The sequence below is a fragment of the Mastigoproctus giganteus genome, chromosome 7 (assembly GCF_048544385.1).
Source record: "Mastigoproctus giganteus isolate SK-2022 chromosome 7, ASM4854438v1, whole genome shotgun sequence".
Taxonomy (NCBI): Eukaryota; Metazoa; Arthropoda; class Arachnida; order Uropygi; family Thelyphonidae; genus Mastigoproctus; species Mastigoproctus giganteus.
This window is the reverse complement of record NC_143581.1, coordinates 140,321,775-140,345,954: the sequence shown is the minus strand read 5'-3', so window position 1 is coordinate 140,345,954 and position 24,180 is coordinate 140,321,775. Positions and strand designations below refer to the sequence as shown.

The window sequence follows — 24,180 nt, the reverse complement described above, 5'->3', positions numbered from 1 at the left end:
CTGCGAATACGCGAAACCGCGAATAGCGGGGGTTTACTGTATTATGAAAATATCGTAATGTGAACCCAATAACACATTTTTTTTTTTTTTTGGTAATTCATTCCAACACCTTGGAAGTTGAAATTTCTGCTATATAACTAAGCTATTAACTCTCTAAAAGGTCATTTTTATAATGAAAATTGCACTACACTTTCATTGTTATGTATGTTCTGTTATAAGAATCAATTTGGGCTAGCCGGGTGGGTAAAGTGCCTGCCTCGCAACCCAAAGGTCGCGGGTTCGAATCCCGCCTCGGGCTTGGATCAAAGTACTGCAAAAACCTTGGGAGGTGCATTATGGCCACAGAAGCCGATGCGCCAACAACTACCAAAAAAAAAAAAAAATAATAAGAATCAATTTTGAATGCCTTTGTGATATTTTTCTAAAGGATGTTTCTGGAGGTCACTACCATAAAACAATAAAAACACTTGGCACTTTACGGTTTATTGGGCTTTTCTGTTAGTGCAATCTATTATAAATGAGTAGTAAACTCGATCTTATTGTATTTGCAATAATACCGATAACTGGAATCCTGTGGGTTTTTACGTACAATATTATGGTGAAATGAGTTCCCCTTCACTGAAATCTTCAATCCTATAAAAAAACAAATTTTCAGAAACTTCTCATCATTCCTATTTACGTATTACAATGTTGAAGGGAAAGCTACCAATGGAAAGTACAAGTGCTGGTAGTGGTAGGAAACAAAACAAAATTGATTTAGAAATGAAGGTGAAAATGATTAAGATGTATGAAGCATGACAAAGTTTGTCATCTATTGAAAGGGAATTAGGTCTTGCTGCTTCAACAGTGAATACTATTATAAGGGAAGGCGCGTGTGTAAAGGAACATGTCAAAGGATCAACGGTGATCACAAAACAGCTTTCAGGTGCTATATCAAAAATGGAACAGCTATGATAATTTGGATGGAAAATCAGATTCAGAAGCTAGTGCCCCTGAGTCTAATGACCATTCAAGGAAAAGCAACAAGTATTTATGAAGATATTAAGGTTAAGTATGGCAAATCCCAAGCCAAGTTCATGGCAAGGTTCAATAGTTTAATAGGTTCAAGCGCCGACCGGGCTGGGTAAAGTGCTTGCCTGGCAACCCAAAGGTTGCGGGTTCGATTCCCGCCTCGGGCTTGGATCAAAGTACTGCAAAAACCTTGGGAGGTGCATTATGGCCACAGAAGCCTATGCGCCAACTACTACTAAAAAAAAAAAAAATAGGTTCAAGCATCGGTTTCCACAACTTTAAATTATGCAGTGAATTTGCCAGTGCCGATTCTGCAGCTGCAGAGAAATTTTGTGATGTGTTCGAAAAAATTATTGATGAAGGTGACTATTCTACACGGCAAATTTTTCACGTTGACGAGACTGCTCTGTATTTATTGGAAAAAAATGCCAGATCGAACATGCATTGCCAAAGAGGAAAAGACAATTCCAGGTTTCAAGGCTTCAAAAGATAGGACCACGCTCTTGCTTGGGGCTAATGCAGCGGGAGATTACAGATTAAAACCACTGCTTGTGTACCATTCTGGAAATCCTCGTGCATTTAAAGGCATCAATAAAGTCACCCTACCCGTTCATTTCCGATCGAACCAGAAAACATGGATAACAACATCTCTCTTTGAGGATTGGTTTAAATGCTGCTTCATTCCCGAGGTTGAAAAATATTGTAAAGACAACAACGTTCCTTTCAAGATGTTGCTTCTATTAGATAAAGCTTCTGGATATCCTACACATCTAAATGATTTCAATTCGAACGTGAGAGTCATATTTCTACCACCAAACATGACTTCACTCCTTCAACCTATCAATCAGGGTGTTATTTCAAATTTAAAAGCAAACTATTTACGCACAACATTTGCTCAGGCACTGTCTGCAGTAGACGATGAGAAAAATTTTCCATTAAGAGACTTTTGGAAATATTACAATATTTACCACACCATCTTAAACATTAATAAGGCCTTGGCGGAAATTACTAAAAGTTGTTTATGGCGCATGGAAGAAAATATGCCCACGGCACGTAAAAGGCTTCAAAGGATTTTAAAAAGACGAATCATGTGAATAGTATTAGATTGTAAAGATAAGATATATCTTTACAATCTAATTGTAAAGGCTCCATGTCTTTGGCATCAGGTTGATGCCAAAGATGTGGAGGAGTTGATAGAGGAAGAAGAGTAGGAATTATCTAACGAAGAACTTATTGACTTGCAGGCAATGATAGTGAAAGAAGAAAATGCCGACAAAGCTCAAGATGAACCAAATGAGGAGCTGAGAAGCTTCATCACCGGAGAGATGGCACTGGCATTTTGCAAAATTGCATCAGCGAGGTTTAAGAAGATGGGTCCTGACAGCGAACGACTCTTAAAAGTTAGCAGAGGGGTGAATGATATGCTTGCTTGCTACAAAGAAATCTATGATGAAAAGAAAAAAGCCACCGTCCGGTCATATTAAAGAACATTAATATGTTCTTTTGTAAGGTTGAGCAAACAACCCCTTCTAAATCTTCACAGCCCTCAAGCTCCACAGCAACCTACTTATCAGCTGAAGACTGATTCTGGCATTGATGCTCGAGAGGTAAAACTTATTGATGTTATGCCTGTCTCTTGTCTTTTTTTTTTTTTTTTGAAATTTTTTAATTTGCATGCTTTTGTAATTTTTCATGCACATGAGTCAAAAAATTGAATAAATAAAATAAATAATTTTGTTTACATGTTCGTTGAACATTTCTTTTTTGATTCAATCAGTTCAGCGAGCACAGTTGCGAGTGCTGCACAAGCATGAGGGAAATTCCGACTTACGTAGAGTTCCGTAGAATACAACCCTTACGTAAGTCGGGGAGTGGTTGTAATGAAAAACTTAAGACTTTTATTTAAAGTTTTATTAAACTTTTATTTTAAAACTTTTAAAAGTATATCTTGCCATATGTTTAGATCTAACATTGAACGATATCTATTAGTTGGTATAAAATGCTTAGGGACTCTATATTTTGCACTTTTTTTTAATACATTAGTTGGACCCACTGAAGAGTTCAAAAATAATTTCTTCCCTTTAACCTTGACAATAGTTATTTCTTTGAAGAAATCTTATATCAATATATACTATTATCATTCCACCTAAAGATTTCTGTACTTGAAGATTCTTAATACATGATAAATTCTGCTGATAACCAGATCAAGAATAAGGCTTTCTTTTATTGCCTCTCTAACATGTTGGTGGAGAAAACAGTCATCCAACAAATAGAGAAATGTTCTGCTGCTGAGCAGGCTACCAACCTACGAGTTCCAACCTGTATCTAGAAAGTTAAAATGCCATGGTAAGTCATTCTGATTTACTGGCCCACTCTATTTAGCTATATAGTTGTTCATTATCTTCTTCACAATTATTTGGTCTATAACGGATGCCAGCTCTCATCTTTGGTTTTACAGTGTTGTCACAGTAGGCTGACTCAGCATTACCCTGGCCTGTGTCTACTGGTTGTACTCTTTTAGAATCAGTGTGCTTCTTAATCAAAGGCAAACCCCACCCCACATCATGTCTGTCCTTTCTGCACATGTTATAAACACCATATTCAAATTGTGTCCATGGTATCAGAATGACAGCATATTTATGTTATGCCTACAGATCAGCATTTGATGACTTAACCAATACTTCAAATTCAAATTTATTTACTGTGCTCCAGCATTAGTATATAAACAAGTAAATGTGTACCTGTACGTGTTTTTGGTATCACTTACACAGCCCATGAAATTGTTGTATCTAAGTGAATGTGCAGGCCTTGTAATCCCCTCCCCACACCTTGCTTTCCAGGCTGCTGCTGCATGTCCCAATAGAAGCAACAAATAGACATTTCAGTTATTCTTCTTCGTTGGTGTCATTGGGTAGGGGCGCCTCCGTAGCCAGGTGGGAAGGCGCAGCAGTGCGTAGCACACGCTTCTTGATTAGACCGGCGTTCAAGCCCGTCACCACCAAATACGGAGGATGCGGAAAGGTCAAGGAATGACCACCGCATATCCCGGAGCAATATGGCCTTAGTTGCTAATGCTCCTAAAAAAAACTAAATAACAAATAAATATCATTGGGTAGGGGTATTTTAGCAATTTCTTTTTCAGCTTAAGCACTAAACAATTTTCTGACAATCAAACTACAAGTTGTCAAAATGGGGAACTTTGCTATGATGTGCAATTTCATTTGTAGTGCAGTGAATTTGTATTCTTTTCTCAAAATAGTTTGCCTGTTTCTTTTGTTGTTTGAGTTATCTTTTAAAACAGGGCAGAACTTTATCCACAAGGTTCACGTGGTTAATGATTAAATGTCTCTTAATATCCTAGAAACCATGGCATCTTGGAAAATTTTTCACCACAAACAACATAGAGGCAGAGGACTGTCAGTATACTTTTGGATAACTTGCGCCTCTTAGATTGCATGTTTCTGATATAATCCCTGTTGCTTCATGCTAACCACACTGTACTTTATTAACAGAAACTACTACATGTCGTGGCGCCTCCGTAGCCAGGTGGGAAGGAGCAGCAGTGCGTAGCACACGCTTCTTGATTAGACTTGGGTTCGAGCCTGTCACCACCAAATGCGGAGGATGCGGAAAGGTCAGGGAATGACCACTGCATATTCCCAGAGCAATATGGCCTTAGTTGCTAATGCTCCTAAAAACCAAATAACAACAACTACATGTAATGCCGCTACTACATATCATGTTATTAACCACTCTCTACTGTTATTGAAATTCATTCAGTAACATTAAATTCAACTAATATTTATCTGTCTTCAGTTCCATAATTGTATGTGACAAAAGTCACACACTACAGTACACTACAGTAATGAACCTAAAGCTAAATCATGCTCTTCATGCTTTAGCTTTAGTTTTGTGCACAGAAGAGAAAATTTACTGTTAGCTTATAATTGTATCATCTTTGGACTACATGATTTCAGGTAAGTTTCCTTTTTTCTTTTTACTTGAAATTCATTCAATAACATTAAATTCAACTAACATTTATCTATCTTCAGTTCCATTTTTACTTAACACAGACAGGCAGACAACAACATGTATCTTACTATCAACTCTAACTAATCTTACTCTTAGTATCTTACTAACAAAAAAAAGCCTTGGCTTACAATAAATTATAATCTTATACGAGATTAACAAGATAAGAGAATCATACCTCTCTTGCTAAAACAAAAAAAAATTGTTAAATTTTCAAAAAAGAATTTTTTTCTATCTCTTCTTTAACAAGATGTATAACAAATATATAACAAAAAAAAATTAATAAACAAAATTATTTAAACTAATTTTTATACCATTTTTCCGGTCCAACTTATATCTGAACTTAAATGCTTACTCTGCTGATTCCTTTGAATTTTCTTGCATTTTACTCAGATGATCAGTCGAACTTACAAGGAGGTAATGACGGCTGAATTAAAATACAGCAGTTACAACAGAGTTAAAATAAAAACAAATTTTATTATTAATTTTTTTTTTTTTTTTGTTTCTTTCTATTTGAAGAAAAAAAAAAAGCACACGAATTTGCCCCTGATCAGTCATTTTCTTCTTCTTCTTCTTCTTCTTCTTCTATATATATATATATATATATATCTTCTTCTATATAATGATGCTTATGGCAAAAATAACACTTTTCTATTCTATGTCTATCCAGTAAAATAGGTTCACCAGTCTTAACAGGTCAAGTATATTCTTTGGCCCTTATAATGGAGCAGTACAAGTAGAATTTGCAGTAGCCTTTGTGCCAAAATAAAAATTCATCATGAACTAACTGTTCGTGATGGATCATTATACTTATCTTCAGATGTCTCCTATTTTTGTGTTCTATACAGATGATGAAGAAAGTGATGTAATGTAGCAGATGCACAAACAGTATTTCTCTTTTAGATTCAAGTCATGTGACTTCTCAGACCAAACTTCCTTACAGATAATCTGGGTTTGGTGAAGATCACACACACAATAATAATAATAATAATAATAATCATCTCTCTGGATTTTAGATTTTATTTTAGGAAAGTCTCAGTTTAAAAATAATGTTTCTTCAAGGCATATTTGTATTTAAAAAAAAATATATATATATATTTATATGAAAGGTTTCTTATATTGCTATATTTTATTTTTTTTTTTTTCAGCTATTGGCGATTTGTATTTATGGGGATGGAATGAGAGTGGCCAAATTGGACGTCCATGTAAAATCATTGCAGATGAAAAAAAAAAAGAAAGCAGACAGAAGGAAGATGTTATAATCTTTCAAACAATTCCTCATCTAGTAGATCTAGAAAATACTACTTTTGTGTCTGTTAGTTGTGGCTCAAGGCATACCGCTGCTATTACTGGTAAGTTTATGAATGAAAGAGTACGATTTTATAAAAATTAAGTTTTTTTATTAATAAATTTAATATACACATTGTTTGTATCCTAGTTGCATCATTTAATATTTAATACAGTATATCTTTGTCTCACATTTTCATAAAGAATTGGAAATTTTCTGCAGTCCTGGTTTTTATTAGATTTTCTTTCCTTTTATGTGATTATTTCCAGCCATAAATAGTAATTTTAATCTTTACTGTACTATGGCCAACTTAAATAATAATGCCCTTCTGTCGTTGGATTCAGCCAACACAAAAGGGCACTTAATTAGCACAGTAGTTATGATCACTATCTTTTTGCACCATGTGCGAAAAGACTTGGATTAAAATATTGCTTTGATGAAGGGAACTAGGTACATTAGTTTTTTTTTTTCATTTTGTGACCAAATTAGTCTGTCTCAGGCAAGGGCTGCATAGATCTAGCTCTTAGAATCTCAGATTTTTCATCCAACAAACAAACACATTGACCAGAAAATATATGGGGTGTGATTAAAAATTCAAAGACTGAACTTCCATTTGGAAAATAATGAACCTTACTGGTTCATATGATAGGCTTCTTTTATAATTGCTAATAGTTTCCGTGTTGTGTTCTGAATGATTTCCTTAGGTGATTCACATGTACCATGAATTCAATGTTTGTATAGCCCGTGGTATTAGTAGTGTTGTGTTGTTATTTGGTTTTTAGGAGCATTAGCAACTAAGGCCATATTGCTCCGGGGATATGCGGTGGTCATTCCCTAACCTTTCCACATCCTTCGTATTTGGTGGTCACAGGCTCGAACCCCGGTCTAATCAAGAAGTGTGTGCTACGCACTGCTGCTCCTGCCCACCTGGCTATGGAGGTGCCATTAGTAGTGGCAAAAGATGCAAGGAAGCAGGCTTATACTGCATCAGCCAAAAAATCTACCTCATCGGTCTATTCTGTCTAATAACTTGTCTAATCCTTCCTCAAAGGTGTATCTAGGAGATAATCATAGCTCAATTGGTGTCTCTTTGTTCCTGATGCAAGAAGTTACTGATCTCAAATTGAAACTTGTTGCTTTTTCTAGATGAATTTGAGTCACTGAAGAAATGGGTGCTAGGTCGAGAGCAGTGTTTCTTGCCCAGGGTTTCGTGAGAAATCATGAATAAGTAACTAAAAATTTTGAAATACTGGGAAATATTCCAAATATCTCTCAAACTCAAAATATGACAGTACTCAAGTAATCTCTGTGTGCCACCAACTGCCTCTTTGTTTTGTTTTGGTCAGTTCATATTTAAGGTTATATATAGTTGTATTGTGTCTGTGTTAATTTTTTATTGTTACGTAGCTGCCCCACTGGTGGTGACAGAGACGAACCCTCTGGCTCCAAGAGATAAAGAGCAACATGGTGAACACTCTTCCTGGAAGTATGTTGTCTGTATCTGCAGATCACGTTCCAAGAATCAATCCCTTTTACCTGCTGACTGCTAATCAGAATTCTCTGCATTTCTAGTCTTTTCTCAATCTCTGCTACCAGATTATTTAGTAATATTCTTGTTTCTGTATTAAAGTTTTTAAAGAGTAATGAGTGGATAACATAGACAGGCTTGAATAGACAGTCAAGAAATAAATCACTTTGAGTATCACTATTGCAAACAATCTTGGTGATGGTAATAATCAGAGTGATGTATTTTGGAGTGATGTCATGAGTAGTGTTTAGTGTGTATTATGGTTGCTCACTATTTTGCAGTTTTTTAGTCTTTCCGTAGTTTTGTCATTGGCATTTTTACTGAAACTGTGGTTATTTTTTTGTTGTTTTTATGCATAAATCCCACCCATGTAACAGTATCTTCATATTGTTGTTGAAGATTGAAAAACTTTGGAGTATGTGAAAAGAAGATACATCAGTGAAGGAGAAACAGTTGATTACTTTCATGACTTTTGGATTCACAAGGCAAATGATGTAAAAATTTCGAGAATAAAGTAACTATCAGTGAAAAGGTATGACTTAGCATTCTGGAGTCTGGTACCAAAGTATCCATGTGCTAGACAAAGAATTTTTAGCTTCAGGAAACAGATAAATTTTTGAAAAAAATTTGTTGTTTTATTGACCTAATTGCCATATTAAATAGTATTCTATATATAGATTTATAGTTTTAGTCATGCTCATTAGTTTTTTTAAATTTAGCTGGAGATTTTGTAGGTTACTACTTAATATATATAAACACTTTTCCTAGTTCATTTCACAAACTTACATGGGTCCAAGTTCTAAACTCATTGATGTCCATTTCTACTTACAGTCTGCCAGACCCCATGTACTTTTTCTGACAGAATTTCAGTTATTGGTTGATTCAACCACTGCTCATCTCAGTTCCCAAATTATTCACTGTATGATTCCTTTCACATTAAAGGTGGTACTTGTGCATATGTCCATTCCAACGTTCCCTGTCATTTGGTAATTGACTTGGTAATTTGGAATCTCCTCTTTTCGATCTTCTCTGGCTTAAAATCTCTTTACTTCATTCTGTCAAATTCATCTGTTGTCTCTACCATTCTCCAAACTCCACTAATCACTTGAAACTCTTGACTTCCCCTCTTTGCAACTTGACTTTTTCCAGTCCAATTTTCCTAATAGTGAGGTAATTTTCCCTGGTGATTTTAATGTTCACAACTCCAGCTGGCTTCCATTTTCTAATCACACAGACCCAGCTGATCGAGATGCTGAAGCTTTTGCAATTACTAATGACCTCACACAGATTGTTCATTTACCTACCAGAATACTGGACAATCCTAACCATACAGCCAACATGCTTGATCTTTTTCTTTCAAACAACCCTTCTAAGTACACAGTTGAAGTGAGTGGTCTTTTAGGCACCTCAGATCACAACTTGGTGATTGTCTCTTATCCAATGGAGCCTTTATCTCATGGCTATTCCCAACCTCGTGTTGTTTGGCTTTACAGGAATGCAAAATGGGATGACCTGCAAGATTTTTTTCTTCTTTTCCTTGGTCGGATTACTGTTTCTAAACTTCTGATGTCAACATTTGCTTAGATCGTGTCAGTGAAATTATTCTTGTAGGAATGGAATCCTTTATTCCACACTCCACCTTAAAATCTCATCCTTTATCTAAACCTTGGTTTTCGAATAAATGTGCTAAGGCTGTTCAAGAGAAGAATGTTGTATATTGTAATTAGCTTGTTTCCAATTCTTCAGTTTCATTTTCTGCCTACACCAGAGCTCGCAACAATTGTACAGACCAAGAGCAGAAAACATGCTTCTTGCCCTAATTAATAAAAAGCTATTTGCTGCAACTTTTGCCCATCTTTGCTCCCACCTCTGTCAAAACAAGATGATTCTGTTTGCCAAGGATAAAGCTGACCTGCTAGCATCCCACTATTCTCAGCACACTGCATTCATGCTTCCTGTGGTCTTCCGTCAAAAAGATGTCAAAGGATTTTGACGAATCTCGATGCTAAGAAAGCTCCAGGTCCTGATGGTATTTCTCCACTTGTTCCAAAACCTGTGCTCCTGAACTTACTCCTGTTCTTTGCCGCCTTTTTTCCCTTTCTTATTCCAAAGGTGTCTTTACTTCTGCTTGGAAATTTGCTCATATCCAGCCAGTTCCTAAAAAAGGGTGACAAATCCCTCCCATCCAATTATCGTCCCATTTCCCAATTCAATTACTTCTACTCTTTCTAAAGTAATGGAGAAATCAATTAACCGCCAACTCTTAAACTACCTAGAAACCTTCCGTCTGATCAACAATTGCCAGTATGGATTCTGTCAGTGTCGATCCACTGGTGATATTCTGGCTTATGTTACCCGTTTATGGACAAATTCAATGGAAAAGTTTGGTGAAACACAAGCAGTGCGCTTGACGTCTCAAAGGCTTTTGATCGTGTTTGGCATAAAGGTCTTCTAAATAAGCTTCCATCTTATGGTTTGTCAACTGTTTTTTATAATTGGTTATCCAGTTTCTCTCTCACTGCTCACTGAGGGTGATGGTAGATGGGTCTCTGTCTTCTGTCTTCTCCACTAATGGCAGTGTCCCCAAGGTTCAGTTCTTTCCCCCACTCTTTTCCTCTTGTATATTAATGACCTTCTTCCATTGACTGTAAATCCTATCCGTAGTTTTGCCGATGATAGCATATTGCATACCACTTTCCAGTTTGAGAAACCTCGCCCTTCTCAACCAGCTTCAACTTCTTGAATATCCACTACCAATTCCTTAAATGCCTATCTCCAGGTAATTCTCCAGTGGAGCAAAGACAACTTAGTTGATTTCAATCCTTCTAAAACTCAGTCTTGTCTTATATCTCGCAAAAAAGATTCTTCTGCTCCTATTCTTATCTTTGCTGACACTCCGATTTCTAGGCAAGATGATATATCTCTTTTGGGGATTACTCTGACTTCTAATCTCTCTTGGCACAAGCAGATTACAAATATTGCTTCCTCTTCTTCTAAAAAACTTGGTTTTCTCTTTTGCTTTTCTTCCAAACAGTTTTTCACTATGTACAAATCGCAAATCTGCCCTACCATGGAATATTGTTCCCACATCTGTGGTGGTGCCCCCAAAACCTCTCTCAGGCTTCTTGATTCCATTCAGAAGAGGGCAGTTAAGTTAATTAATGATTCATCTCTAACAGAGCCTCTCCACACGCTGTCTCATAGACGTACTGTTTCTGCTGCATGCCTCTTCTACAGATACTTCCATAGACACTGTTATTTAAGTCTAATGTTAACAAATGTCTTCTTTTGTCTTCTCAACCTCCAACCCATGTGCGGTACTAAGTTGTTGTTGTTGTTTGGTTTTTAGGAGCATTAGCAACTAAGGCCAATATTGCTCCAGTGCGGTGGTCATTCCCTGACCTTTCCGCATGCTCCGTATTTGGTAGCGATGGGCTTGAACCCCCGGTCTAATCAAGAAGCGTGTGCTACGCACTGCTGGGGGGGGGGTCAGTATTCTTCTGAATCATGGCCACACAAGATTTAATGCTTGTTTGATGTTTGCAGATCTATTTGGAACGGAAGATGATAGTGCCAACGGGGATGTGTTTGCGTGTGTCCAATGTAAAGAGTGTGAAGATATTAGGCATCAACTCAGCATTTTAATGGAGATTTATGAGAACTTGAAGAACAGGTTAGATGCCCTTGAAGGAATTAAGTTGAGGGATCCACCATGGTCTCAGCTGCCCACCTCAACCCTAGAGCTTGCACTTGTGCATCAGGCAAAACAGCAACAATCCCCAAGGCAGAATGCACTGGTCTCACAGAAGGTGACTCTATTGTCAGGGAAACAGGAAATATAATGTGCAAAAAGGATAGGTGGAATAGGAACAGGGTATGTCTTCCAGGGACAAAAGTTGATGACATTGTAGAGCAGATGTCATGTTTTAAGGGTTATGCTTGTACATGTTGGCACCAATGACATTAAGAGAAGGAGATATGAGAACTTCCTTAACAAGTACAGAGTAATACAGAAAAAGTTGAGCTAAGGTTAAATTTGTTCTGCCCATACGCGATAGGAGAGAGTACATGATGAGAGCCTTGTCATTCAGTTCAGCCCTGGAGAGATTTTGCAAGGCTGGTGGAGTAGAATTTTTCTCGGTGCGGTCTGCTTGTTAACAGGAGAGACTGCTTCCACAGGGATGGAATACACTTAAATAGAAAAGGTTCAAGAATATTTGATGATGCTGTATAAGGCTGTGTTGGCGAGTCGGAAAACTGCTATTCTTGGGGAGATGCATTGACTAATAGATTAAAAGTAGCTGCAAACAGAAGGAAAGTGATTCTTACATCTATTGGAACATGCAGCAGCCCAGTAAGCAAGGTACTGGGGATTTCGAGGCCTGCTGTGGGTCATCATGGAACAAGGAAATACATGGGCTGTGTTAGGGTAACTAAGAGTAAGAATAGGTTCAAGTACACTTGCATGTACACCAATGCTAGGAGCATATAAATACATTTAATGAATTTGAAGTGCTGGTCAAGTGATTAAATGCAAACATTGTGGGAATATCAGAGACTTCTTGTCTCTCATATATAAGGGATGCAGAATTTGAATATGGGGATCACTGTAAAGACAGACAGGACAGGAGGGGGATAAGCTCTTAGTTAAAAGACACATAAAATCTAAGGCAGTGCATCCAGTAGACATGGGGCCAGTGCAATGTTGAGTCAGTTTGGTGTGATATAAGCACTCCAAAAAACAAAAATGAGGGTAGGAGTGTGTTATAAGCCAAATGACTATGATGGCTACAATGAACAATTGTACAGAGAAAAAGAGTGGGCCAGTAAATCAGAATGTCTTATAATGGGAGGTTTAACTTTCCAGATATTGACTGGAACTTGTGGGGTGGTCACTTACACACTAGCAAGAGTTTTGTAGATTTATTGGATGACTGTTTTCTACTGCAGCATGTGTAAGAGGCAACAAAAGAGAGCAATATTCTTGATCTAATTATCAGCAGTGATTCTTCGTGCATCGAGAATCTTCAGATAAAAGAATCACTAGATGACAGTGACCACAGTGTATTGATGTGGGATTTACTTAAGGATGTAACTACCATAAAGGATAAAGGGAAGGGTTTTTGTTTTTGTAAAGGAGACTTCAGTGGTCTCCTTTACAAAAATGTAGTGGACAAACTTATGATGTTACCAACAACAAATTCTAAATGGGAAGCATTCAGGGAAATAATTGTAGAAGCTACTAAGCTTTTCATACCAACAAAGAAATACAGATCAAGGCTTAGGCCTAAATGGATGTCAGATGAACTGTTGAGACATGTGGCAGAGAAGGAAAATGCATGGGATTTATATAAATTATCAGGCACTACAGAAACCTTGGTAGATATGAAATAGCCTGCAATCAAGTCAAAAAGGAGGTTAGGCAGCAAAGAGAGATTACAAGAAGTCAAAGAAAACCAGCAAAGACTTCTTACTTATATTAAGAGTAGAAAAGAAGGGGTTAAATCACATTGGTCTTCATGTCAGTGGTTTAATCATTGATAAACCAGCTAAGATTGCTAACAAGCTGAATAGGTATTTTGCAACTACATTCACACATGAGAAATTCTTTTAGGGAAAGGGATGCCAGAAGTTTAACAAACTCTAACAGAGAGCTAAATGATTTTGTAATAACTGAAAGGACAGTGGAAGACAAATTGTTGAAGTTGAACATAAGAAAGGCATCTGGAGTGGATGGAATCTATCCATTTATATTAAAGGCAAACCGTTACCCTTAATTATGAGAGCAACTTTAGATTTGGGGATGTCCCTGTGGACTGGAGATGTGCAAATGTATCCTCAATTTGTATCCTCAATGTATCCTGTTGAAGGTTTGAGAACAAGAGTAGCCTGTGCGAACATAGATTTTTGTTGCTCCTGGAACAGAGAAGTTTTTTCTGATTTATTTTCTGTTTTATTAGCTTAAATTGGCATATTAACTTATTTTCTAGAGTAGTTTTATATTCCTATTTATGATACTTAGTTTAAAGTAACTTAGATAGAGATTTTGTAGGTATTATTTAGTATCGGAAAGGGTATCAAATCCACGTGTTTACCGTTCGTAAAATGCCGCCATTGTTACGCAATACAAAATATCTCGAACTAGATAGCATAAGCTTAATATAGTATAGTATAGTACATAATATTGTCAATTAATCAGATAATTAATCTTGTTGAACTTCATTGTCAATTAAATTGTACTCTTAACTGTACGTATAATGACCTAGGTTACATAACATAAATAATTAGTAAAAAATAAATAATTAATACTTAACTTGATATGGAAGTTATATAAATGGATTTCGTAGATAACACTCAATACTGAAACATAAATATAGCGTTATAACTGTGTTGGGATACAAGTTTAGGGTTTTAATTTTGTACTGAAATTGAAATTTTATTGAAATTAAATCAAAATCATGACTCAGACCAGAACAGCAAAGCAAAAGGCTCAAGCTAATGGGAGTGCTGTGGCTCAGGGGAGAACTGGGGGGGGGGGGGGGGGGGCAGTTGCCCTCTGAATCACAGCCTATTAAAATGCACTACTTGCTTGATGTTTGTGGAGCAGACGGGTATGGGACATGATACTGCCATGTCTTTGTGTGTGCACGATGCAAGGAGTGTAAGGAAATCAGGCGACAACTCAGCGTTGTTATGGGCCTATATGAGAGCTTGAAGGACAGGGTGGATGCCCTCGAAGGATTAAAAGTGAGGGGGCCCATCAGGCTCTCAGCTGCCCACACCAATGCCAGAGCTTGCACTTGGTCATCGCGCAACACAGCGGCAACCCCCAAGGCAGAATGCACTGGTCCCAAAGGAACTAGTAGTTGTTGGTGACTCTATTGTCAGGGAAACGGGAAACATGCTTTGTAAAAAGGATAGGTGGAACAGGACCAGGGGCAACCTCTTCCAGGGGCAAAGGTCGATGACGTTGTAGAGCGGATATCTTTTAAGGGCACAAAAGGTGATACAGTTGTACACGTTGGCACTAATGATATTAAGAGTAGGAGACCGGCGGAATTACTTAACAAGTACAAGTCACTGTTGAAAAAAAGCCGTGAATTAGGGTTGAATTTGAAAGTGTCCGCAATTCTGCCCAGACACGATAGGAGGGAGTATATGATGAGAGCCCTGTCGATCAATTCGGCCCTGGAAAGATTGTGCAAGGCTCAAGGGGTAGAATTTTTTTCACCCTGGTCTGTACTTGTTAACAGGAGAGACTGCTTCTACAGGGATGGGATACACTTAAATAGAAAGGGTGCAAGAATTTTTTCTGATGCTGTCGAGGCAGTGTTAGGTGGGTCGGAAAACTGCTAGATTGGGGGGATACAAGGACTAATAGATTAACAGTAGCCACTGGCAGAGGTGAAAGTGATTCTTGCACTGCTTCTATTTGAATGAGCCGCAGTCTGGAAAATAAGATGCAGGATATTTCAGAGACTGCTGGGAATCATTGGGGTACAAATAAACACATAGGTTGTGTTAGGGTAGCTAAGAAAAAGAACAAGTGCATGTATACTTGCGTGTACACCAATGCTAGGAGTTTAGTAAATAAATTTGATGAATTTGAGGTATTGCTCAAAACATTAAAGGCAGATATTGTGGGGATTTCAGACACATGGTGTCACACAGATATAAGGAATGCAGAACTGGAATTTGGGGAGCAAAACGTCTACAGAAAGGATATGAAGGGAGGAGGGGTTATGCTATTAGTTAAGAAATACATAAAATCCAAGGAAGTGAAGCCAGTCGACATCACTGGACAGTGCAGTGTCGAGTCAGTTTGGTGTGACATAAGCATTGGGAGATCAAAATTGAGAGTAGGAGTGTGTTATAGGCCTAATGACTCTGATGAGTATAATAAGAAACTGTACAGGGAAATAGAGTGGGCCAGTAAGTCAGAGAGTCTTATAATGGGGGATTTTAATTTCCCAGATATTGACTGAAATTTGGGGGCTGGTCACTCACAAACTAGCAAGGCTTTTGTGGATTTATTGGATGATTGTTTTCTACATCAGCATGTTCGGGAGGCAACTAGAGGGAGTAATACTCTTGATCTGATTATCAGTAGTGATTCTTCATGCATTAAGAATCTGCAGGTAAATGAACCACTAGGTGGCAGTGATCACAGTGTGCTGAAGTGGGATTTACTCAAAGAGGTAACTACCATTAGGGGTAAAGGGAAGGGTTATTGCTTTCGTAAAGGCGACTACGATGGACTGAGACAGTATTTAAATTCTATACAGTGGGACCAACTGATGATGTTACCAACAGCAAATTCAAAATGGGAAGCATTCAAATAACTTATCTTGGAAGCTACTAGGCTTTACATACCAACTAAGAAATATTGTTCAAGGTTTAGGCCTAACTGGATGTCAGATGAACTAATGAGACATATGGCAGAGAAGAAAAATGCACGGGAAACATACAAATTAACACGTGACACAGAAGCCTATGATAGATACATAAACCTCAAAAGTTGATCTGTAACCAAGTGACAAAGGAGGTTAGGCAGGCGAAGGCAGATTACCAGAAATCTCTGGCAAGGGATGCAAAGAAAAACAGCAAAGAGTTCTTTACTTATGTAAACTCTAGAAGGAAGGGGATGAATCAGATTGGTCCACTTGATATTGATGGGTCAACTGTTGATGATCCTGCTCAGGTAGCTAACAAACTAAATGAATATTTTGCATCGACATTCACACATGAGGAGTTATTCAGCGAGGGGAATGCCAGAGGTGTATTCAACTCGGACAGTAAGCTAGAGAATCTTGTAATAACTGAGAGTAAAGTGCAGGAGAAATTGTTGAAGATAAACACAAGAAAGGTGCCTGGGGTGGATGGGATCTCTCCAGTTATATTAAAGCAGGCAGCAAAAGAAGTAAGCAAACCCTTAGCCATAATTATGAGAGCTTCCTTGGACTCAGGTGAAGTACCCATGGACTGGAGATGTGCAGATGTGACCCCAATTCACAAAGGAGGATCAAAGGGCGACACAAGTAATTATAGACCTGTTAGTTTAACTTCTGTTCCCGGAAAATTAATGGAGGCACTGGTTAAAGAAGCACTGCCGGATCATCTAGACAAGACTTCAGTTATAGCTCGGACACAGCTTGGTTTTGTTAAGGGGAAGTCTTGCCTGACCAATTTGATTGGATGCTATGATGCAGTCACAAAAGAACTGGATGCAGGGAATAATTTTGATATTATATACTTGGATCTTAGAAAGGCTTTTGATACTGTTGCACATGGAAGACTGCTGCACAAATTGGTGATTAGACTGGGGTTCGAGCCCGTCACCACCAAATACGGAGGATGCGGAAAGGTCAGGGAATGACCACCGCATATCCCGGAGCAATATGGCCTTAGTTGCTAATGCTCCTAAAAACCAAATAACAAACAAATAACAAACAAGCTGCACAAATTGGAGCAGTGTGGCATTGGAGGCAAATTGCTGCTATGGATAAAGGGGTGGTTGAGGGGGAGAAGACAGAGAGTGGTAATCAATGGACACTGCTCATCGTGGACTAATGTTATTAGTGGAGTCCCTCAGAGTTCAGTATTGGGTCCATTATTTTTTCTGTATTTATAAATGATATTGATGATGGTATATCAAGCTTAATGTCCAAGTTTGCAGACGATACGAAGGTTGGCAGGGTTGTCAAGGACACTACTGACACTATGCTACTGCAATAGGATCTGGAAAGGTTGAGCAGATGGGCTGAGAGGTGGCAAATGAAGTTTAACATTTACAAATGTAAAGTACTACACATGGAAAACAGCAACCCCAGAGCAACGTATCAACTCTGTGGTACTACACTGACAGTGGTAGAGAATGAAAGGGACCTGAGGGTGGTTGTGCAGGCAGATATGAAGTTCTCTGAGCTGTGCAGACGGGCTGCAAGAGTAGCTCATGGTATATTGTCAATGATATATAGAAATTTTTATAGCAGGGATAAGGAGGTGATTATTCCCTTGTATGAGGCAATGGTCAGGCCACACCTAGAGTACTGCATACAGGTCTGGAGGCCTCATTTCAAGAAGGATGTAGAGATGCTGGAACGAGTACAGAGAAGGGCAACAAGATTGGTGAATGGAACAAAGGGGTGCTCTTACGAAGAAAGGCTTAAGTTTTGCAAATTACAGTGTCTGGAGACTAGGCACCAGCGAGGTTATCTGATAGAGGTTATAAAGCCTTGAATGGTTTGAGCATGCTGAATGGTGATGGGATTCTTCCTCTAGCTCAGAATAATCACCTGAGAGGGCATAAATTCAAATTGAGGAAAGACAGATGTAGGATAGACTTGAGGAAATTTGCCTTTAGCCACCGGGTGGTTGGTTGGTTAACAAGATTAGTGAATGGAACAAAGGGGTGCTCTTACGAAGAAAGGCTTAAGTTTTGCAAATAACAGTGTCTGGAGACTAGGCACCAGCGAGGTGATCTGATAGAGGTGTAGAAAGCCTTGAATGGTTTGAGCATGCTCAATGCTGATGGGATTCTTCCTCTTGCTCAGAATAATCACCTGAGAGGGTATAAATTCAAATTGAGGAAAGACAGATGTAGGATAGACGTGAGGAAATTTGCCTTTAGCCAGCGGGTGGTTGGTTGGTGGAACAGACTTCCATCCCTTGTCGTGGAAGTTGATAGCCTAAATAAGTTTAAGGCTCAGTTGGACAGGTATTTCGAACGAACAGAGGAGTGAAGTGGAAGTGGGTTTTTTTTTTTTTTTTTTTTGGCCAATGCTGCATAAGCTCGCTTTCTTGCATCAAATGCCTCTACTAATGCTAATGCAATTCACAAAGGGGGATCAAAAGGCAATATTTACAGACCTGTTAGCTTAACTTCTCTTCCAGGGAAATTAATGGAATAGATAGAAAAGCTTGACCAATACTTTACTTCCTTGTCATCAGAAATGTATGACTGAGTTAGGAATCCTTTTGTTCAGTTCTCACCAAATTCATAAAATTTACTCGATCTTCTGCAAGAACAACTGACAACTACAGTGTGATTGAACTTTGAAGATAAAATTCAATGAAATGTCACCTGATGTGTTTTGGATTTCAATAAGAAAAGATCTCCGTATATCCTGTGATATCAGAAAAAGCAGTGAACTTCCCCTCTGAACAAGCTTTCTCATACCTGACAAACATTAAAAGCAAAGAAAGAAATAGTGTTCTGTCTGTGGAAGAACTGTGTGTATGTGTATCAAAAATTCAACATTTGTGCAAAGAGAAACAAGCCCAGTTGTCACACTGAAAGTAAACCTTATAATGATTTTAGATATGAATTTTATTTTGATGTTTAAGTAAACTTTAATTTTATTTGATATTTTCATATTTAAAAAAAAAATTAGATGATAAAAATTAAAAAACAGGAAAAATGCTTCAATTTTTTCCCTTACAATGCAATCTGGTATATATATTTGTATTTAGGAAAGATAGGGCAGATAGAAGGGGTGGTGGGGGTCATGCTTCTTATCTTAATATTTTAATTTGCTCTAATTGATTGGAGCAAATGGGTAGGAAACTCGACATGGGGGACAAAATTTTTTAAATTCAACTAGATGGTTATTATTTGTATCAACATGTCAGGGAAATACTAAGGAAAAGAATATTCTAGACCTGATCATCACCCATGAACCAGATGACATAATAGGGCTAACAGTACAGTAACCAGTAGCATGAAGTGAACACGTAGTTCTACAGTGGACAATGAAGAGAGAGGTAGCAGTAGTTAAAGGCAAAAAATTTAAAGGCACAAATATTACAAGCAATACTGCATATTCCTTAATTTGATAATTTTGTCAAATATTGATCTTGGAACTATGTAACAAGTCACTGTTGCAATTAAATTAGTGTAGAATAATATTTCACTGAGGGAAAATTTTTCAAATGTGCATAGGAAATGCTTTAATACTATTTTGCTATTTATCTCCTGTTATTGAATACATCAAGTGAAACGTTTTCTTTAAACATGCCAAAAACTAAATCTGTTACAAAACTTTGTATGGAATAGTAGATTGCCAATCATGGAAAAGATTTTACAATGGATGGCATTATTGTGTTCGGTGTTGTTTGCCATTCCATGCAAGAAAAAATCGAGATCGACCAACATGTTAAAACAGCATCACGTATTATGGCCAGGCAAAGAAAAAATTTCCAGAGTAGTCGCTTTTAATCAAGTCATGCACTTCAAAAAGAAAAAAGTGATTTTTCAAAGAATTTATGTCTCACTCTGGTAAACAGCACTACACCTTTCAGTAAGGTAAACAGTCGAGCCTTCAAGCAATTTTTGAAAAATATTGTTTAAATCAAAATATTCCAGATGAATATACTTTGAGAAAGCATTACCTTAATGCTGTTTATGATGAGATATTATTTGCGAAATTCGTCAAGATATTAGACAAACCTATATTTGGATGTCCATTGACAAAATGGCAGAAATTTGTGGCTGCTGTATTGCATATTTTATGAGTGGAAAATGAGATGCAGTACCATCACGTCCATATTGACTTGTAGCTATTATTATGGGCAGAATCAACCCATAGTGAAAGAGTTTAATGCCACTTTTGCATTACAAGTTTTCTATCCAAACCTAATCCATTTTACTTGCTTAGCCCATGGCTAACATAGCTTGGCAGAGGCAATTCAGGAGAATTTTGGTGAAATTGACAAACTTATTTCTAGTATTAAAAAGATTTTGTCAAAAAGCCCTTGGGATTAGCAACTTAAAGAAATATACTGCCTAGTTTTCCTCTCCCACCTGATCCTGTTCCACAAGATGGGGAATATGGTTACAGTCAGCATCATTTTATGCTAAAAATTTAGATTCTATAAAATAATTTGTTGATTCCTTAGATATCACACATTCAGCGGCTATTGATAGTGCTAAGGCAGTGCTTTCTGATTCTTTGGCTAGAAAACATTTATTGTTCATCCAGACCCATTTCAGCTGGTTACCTAGTTGTATAACCAAACTTTAAATGTGGGTTCTAAAGTTCCAAAAATACAATAATGTGTTAGAAAAGAACTCAAGGTTTCACACTTTAAGGAAAACGATGAATTTATTAATGTGAAAGAAAATGAACTTCCATTTGAAGTGAGGCTTCAGAATCTCATATTTTTTTTAAATACAGTGCAATCACTTCCGTAGAAAGGTCATTCTCTGCATATAAAATTATCTTGGACAATAAATGCCACAAATTTACAATGGGCCACTTCAAGAAATATATTATTGTGTTTTGTAACAAAAATTGTTCCAGGTATGAATTTGAAAGGGAAAACTTTTAAAAAAGGTGTTAAAACTTTTCAGGAATGGTTTTATTTACTTTAACATGTTGAATACAAAGAAAGTGTAGTTCAATTAATTTCAATAAACGAGTAATAAAAGTAAAAATTATAGTGCATATATTAGCATTTTGGTACATATTTGACCTGTTTTTAGTGCATATAATGCAATATCTAGTGATCACAGTGTGTGAATGTGAGATTAACTTAAAGAAGTAACTACTACAAAAGATTAGAGGAAGGGATTTTGCTTTGGTAAGGGTGAATTTATTGGTCTCAGTTTTTAAATTCTATACATTGTGACCATCTGATGATGTTACCAACATGAAATTGTAAATGGGAAGCAGTCAGGAAAGTTATTGTAGATACTACTAGGCTTTTCAACTAAGAAATACTATTCCAAGCTTAGACTTAATGGATGTCAGATGAATTGATGAGACGTGACAGAGAAGAAAAATGCATGGGGCAATTTATAAATTACCAGGTGATATAGAAGCCTATGGCAGATATAAACTAGTCTGTAATTGAGTCACAAAGGAGGTTAGGCAAGCTAAGGCAGATTAGAAGTTTCTGGCAAAGAATGCCAAGAAAAGCAACAAAGACTTCTTTACTTATATTAACAGTAGAAGGAAGGGGTTGAATCACATTGATCCACTTGATTTCGATGATTTAACTGTTGATGATTCTGCTCAGGTTTCTGACAAAATGAATAGGTATTTTGCATTTATATTCATATGTTCTTTAGGGAGGGAAATCCCAGAAGTGAATAAAAATCCACCAGGCAGCTAAATAATTTTGTGATGGCTGAGAGGAAAGTGGAAGAGAAATTGTTGTAGCATAACTTGAAAGGGCATCTGTGATGGATTAGGTCTATCGAATTATATTAAGGAAAGCAGCAACAGAGGTAAGCAAATGCTTAGTTATAATTATGAAAACATCTTTGAATTCAGTAGAAGTCCCTGTGGACTGGAGATGTGCAAATGTATCCCCACTTCACAAAGCTAGAATCAAAAGGTGAAATGAGTAATTACACAGCCCTGTTAGCTGAACTTCTGTTCTAGGGAAAATAATGTAAATCTCTGGTTAAAGAACCCCAGGGGCTCACATCTGGGGAGTATGGGCTTGGCACACCCAGGGGTCCTGAGCTGGATGTCATCAGTCATCATTCTTCTCTTTCTTGGTGATTTCCTTCTACTTCTGACTCTCTCTCTCTCTCTCTCTCTCTCTCTCTCTCTCTCTCTCTCTCTCTCTCTCTCTCTCTCTCTCTCACACACACACACACACACACACACACACACACACACACACACACACACACACACACACACACACACACACACAGGATAACTCAATTTTTTTTTGGCTGGTGCAGCAAAAGCCTCTGGCTTCCTTGCACCATACAGCTAATAATAATATATATTGCAGAATCACCCAGACAAGTGTGCATTTATACATCAGTCACAGAATGCATTTGTTAAGAGGCGATCTTCTCTGACTAATCTGCTTAGATACTATGCCACAGAAAGAAAAGAACTGGATGCAAAAAATAATTTTGATATCATGTACTATTTCACGAAAGCTTTTGATTGTCTGCTCTATAAACTGAAGCATTGTGACATTAAAGGCAGGTTACTATCATTGATAAAGAAATGATTGAGTAGGAGAACACAGAGTAGCTATCAATAGACACTTTATTATTAATTTATTAATTTAATAAATATTAAATAAGAATTTAATAAATAAATTCTTTATTTATTAATGATACTGATGAAGGTATATCATGCTTAATGTCTAAGTTTACAGATGATACAAAGGTTGGGAGAATGGTTAACAACAATAATGAGGGTATGCTGCTGCAGCAAATCTAGAAAAATTAGGCAGATAGACTGAGAAATACCAATGGAAGTTTAACGTCGACAAATGCAAGGGATTATGTTAAGCTGAGAGTAACCAGAGTAATATACTAAATGTGTGTTAATACACCCAGAGTAGCGGGAAATGAAAAAAATCCAAGGAAAATTGTGCAGTCAGTCAATATACGGGAACTTTACTAGCAGGAGTAAGGAGGTCAAGCCACATTTTGAGTACTGCATACAGGTCTGAAAGCCTTATTTTAGGAAGGATGTGGAGCTACTGAGCAGGTGCAGAGAAGTATATTGAGATTGGTGAGGAAAACAAAGGGGTGCTCTTAACAAGAAAGGCTTCATTTCGGCAAATTGCAGAGTCTGGAGACTAGGTACCTACGAGGTGATCTGATTTTAAGGCTTTGAGTGGATTGAACAAGCTAAGTGCTGATGCGATTCATCCTCCTCCTTCTGGGACTACACACAGGAAAGGGCATAAATTCAAATCGAGGAAGGATGATTGCAGAATAGCTGAGCGGAAGTTTGCCTTGAGCATCAGGTGGTTGATTGTTGAAATAAACTTCCATCTGTTGTTGTGGAAGTAGATAGTTTGAATAAATTCAAGGAAGAACTAGACAAACTATTGGATGAGATGGACAGATGATGTAATTGTAGGTTTGTTTTTTTTTTTTTTTTTATTGATCCTTTATAAGCTTGCTTTCATGGATTATATGGCACTATTAATAATTTTACGAGAGCCTTTGATACTGTTGCACAAAACGGACTACTGTACAAATGGCAGCAGTGTGCCATTGAGGGCAAATTGCTACTGTCGAGCAGCGCCTCCGTAGCCAGGTGGGAAGGAGCAGCAGTGCATAGCACACGCTTCTTGATTAGACCGGGGTTCGAGCCCGTCACCACCAAATACGGAAAATGCGGAAAGGTCAGGGAATGACCACCGCATATCCCGGAGCAATATGGCCTTAGTTGCTAATGCTCCTAAAAACCCAATAACAAACAAACAAACAGCTACTGTCGATAAATGGATGGTTGAGTGGGAGAAGACGGAGAGTGGTTGTTAATGGACACTGCTCTTCTTGGACTAATAATATTAATGGAGTCCTCCAGAATTTAGTCCTTGGCCCATTGTTGTT

General features: G+C 37.6%; 1 protein-coding gene across 1 annotated transcript in view; it reads left to right on the top strand.

Annotated features, from left to right (window-relative positions):
- LOC150083230 (E3 ISG15--protein ligase HERC5-like) overlaps positions 1-24,180 on the top strand; it is a 144,903-nt gene that overhangs the window by 111,823 nt on the left and 8,900 nt on the right. The window contains exon 5 of the mRNA XM_090378441.1: positions 6,189-6,392. Coding sequence (XP_090234567.1) covers positions 6,189-6,392 — 204 coding nt within the window. The remainder of the gene's footprint in view (positions 1-6,188; positions 6,393-24,180) is intronic.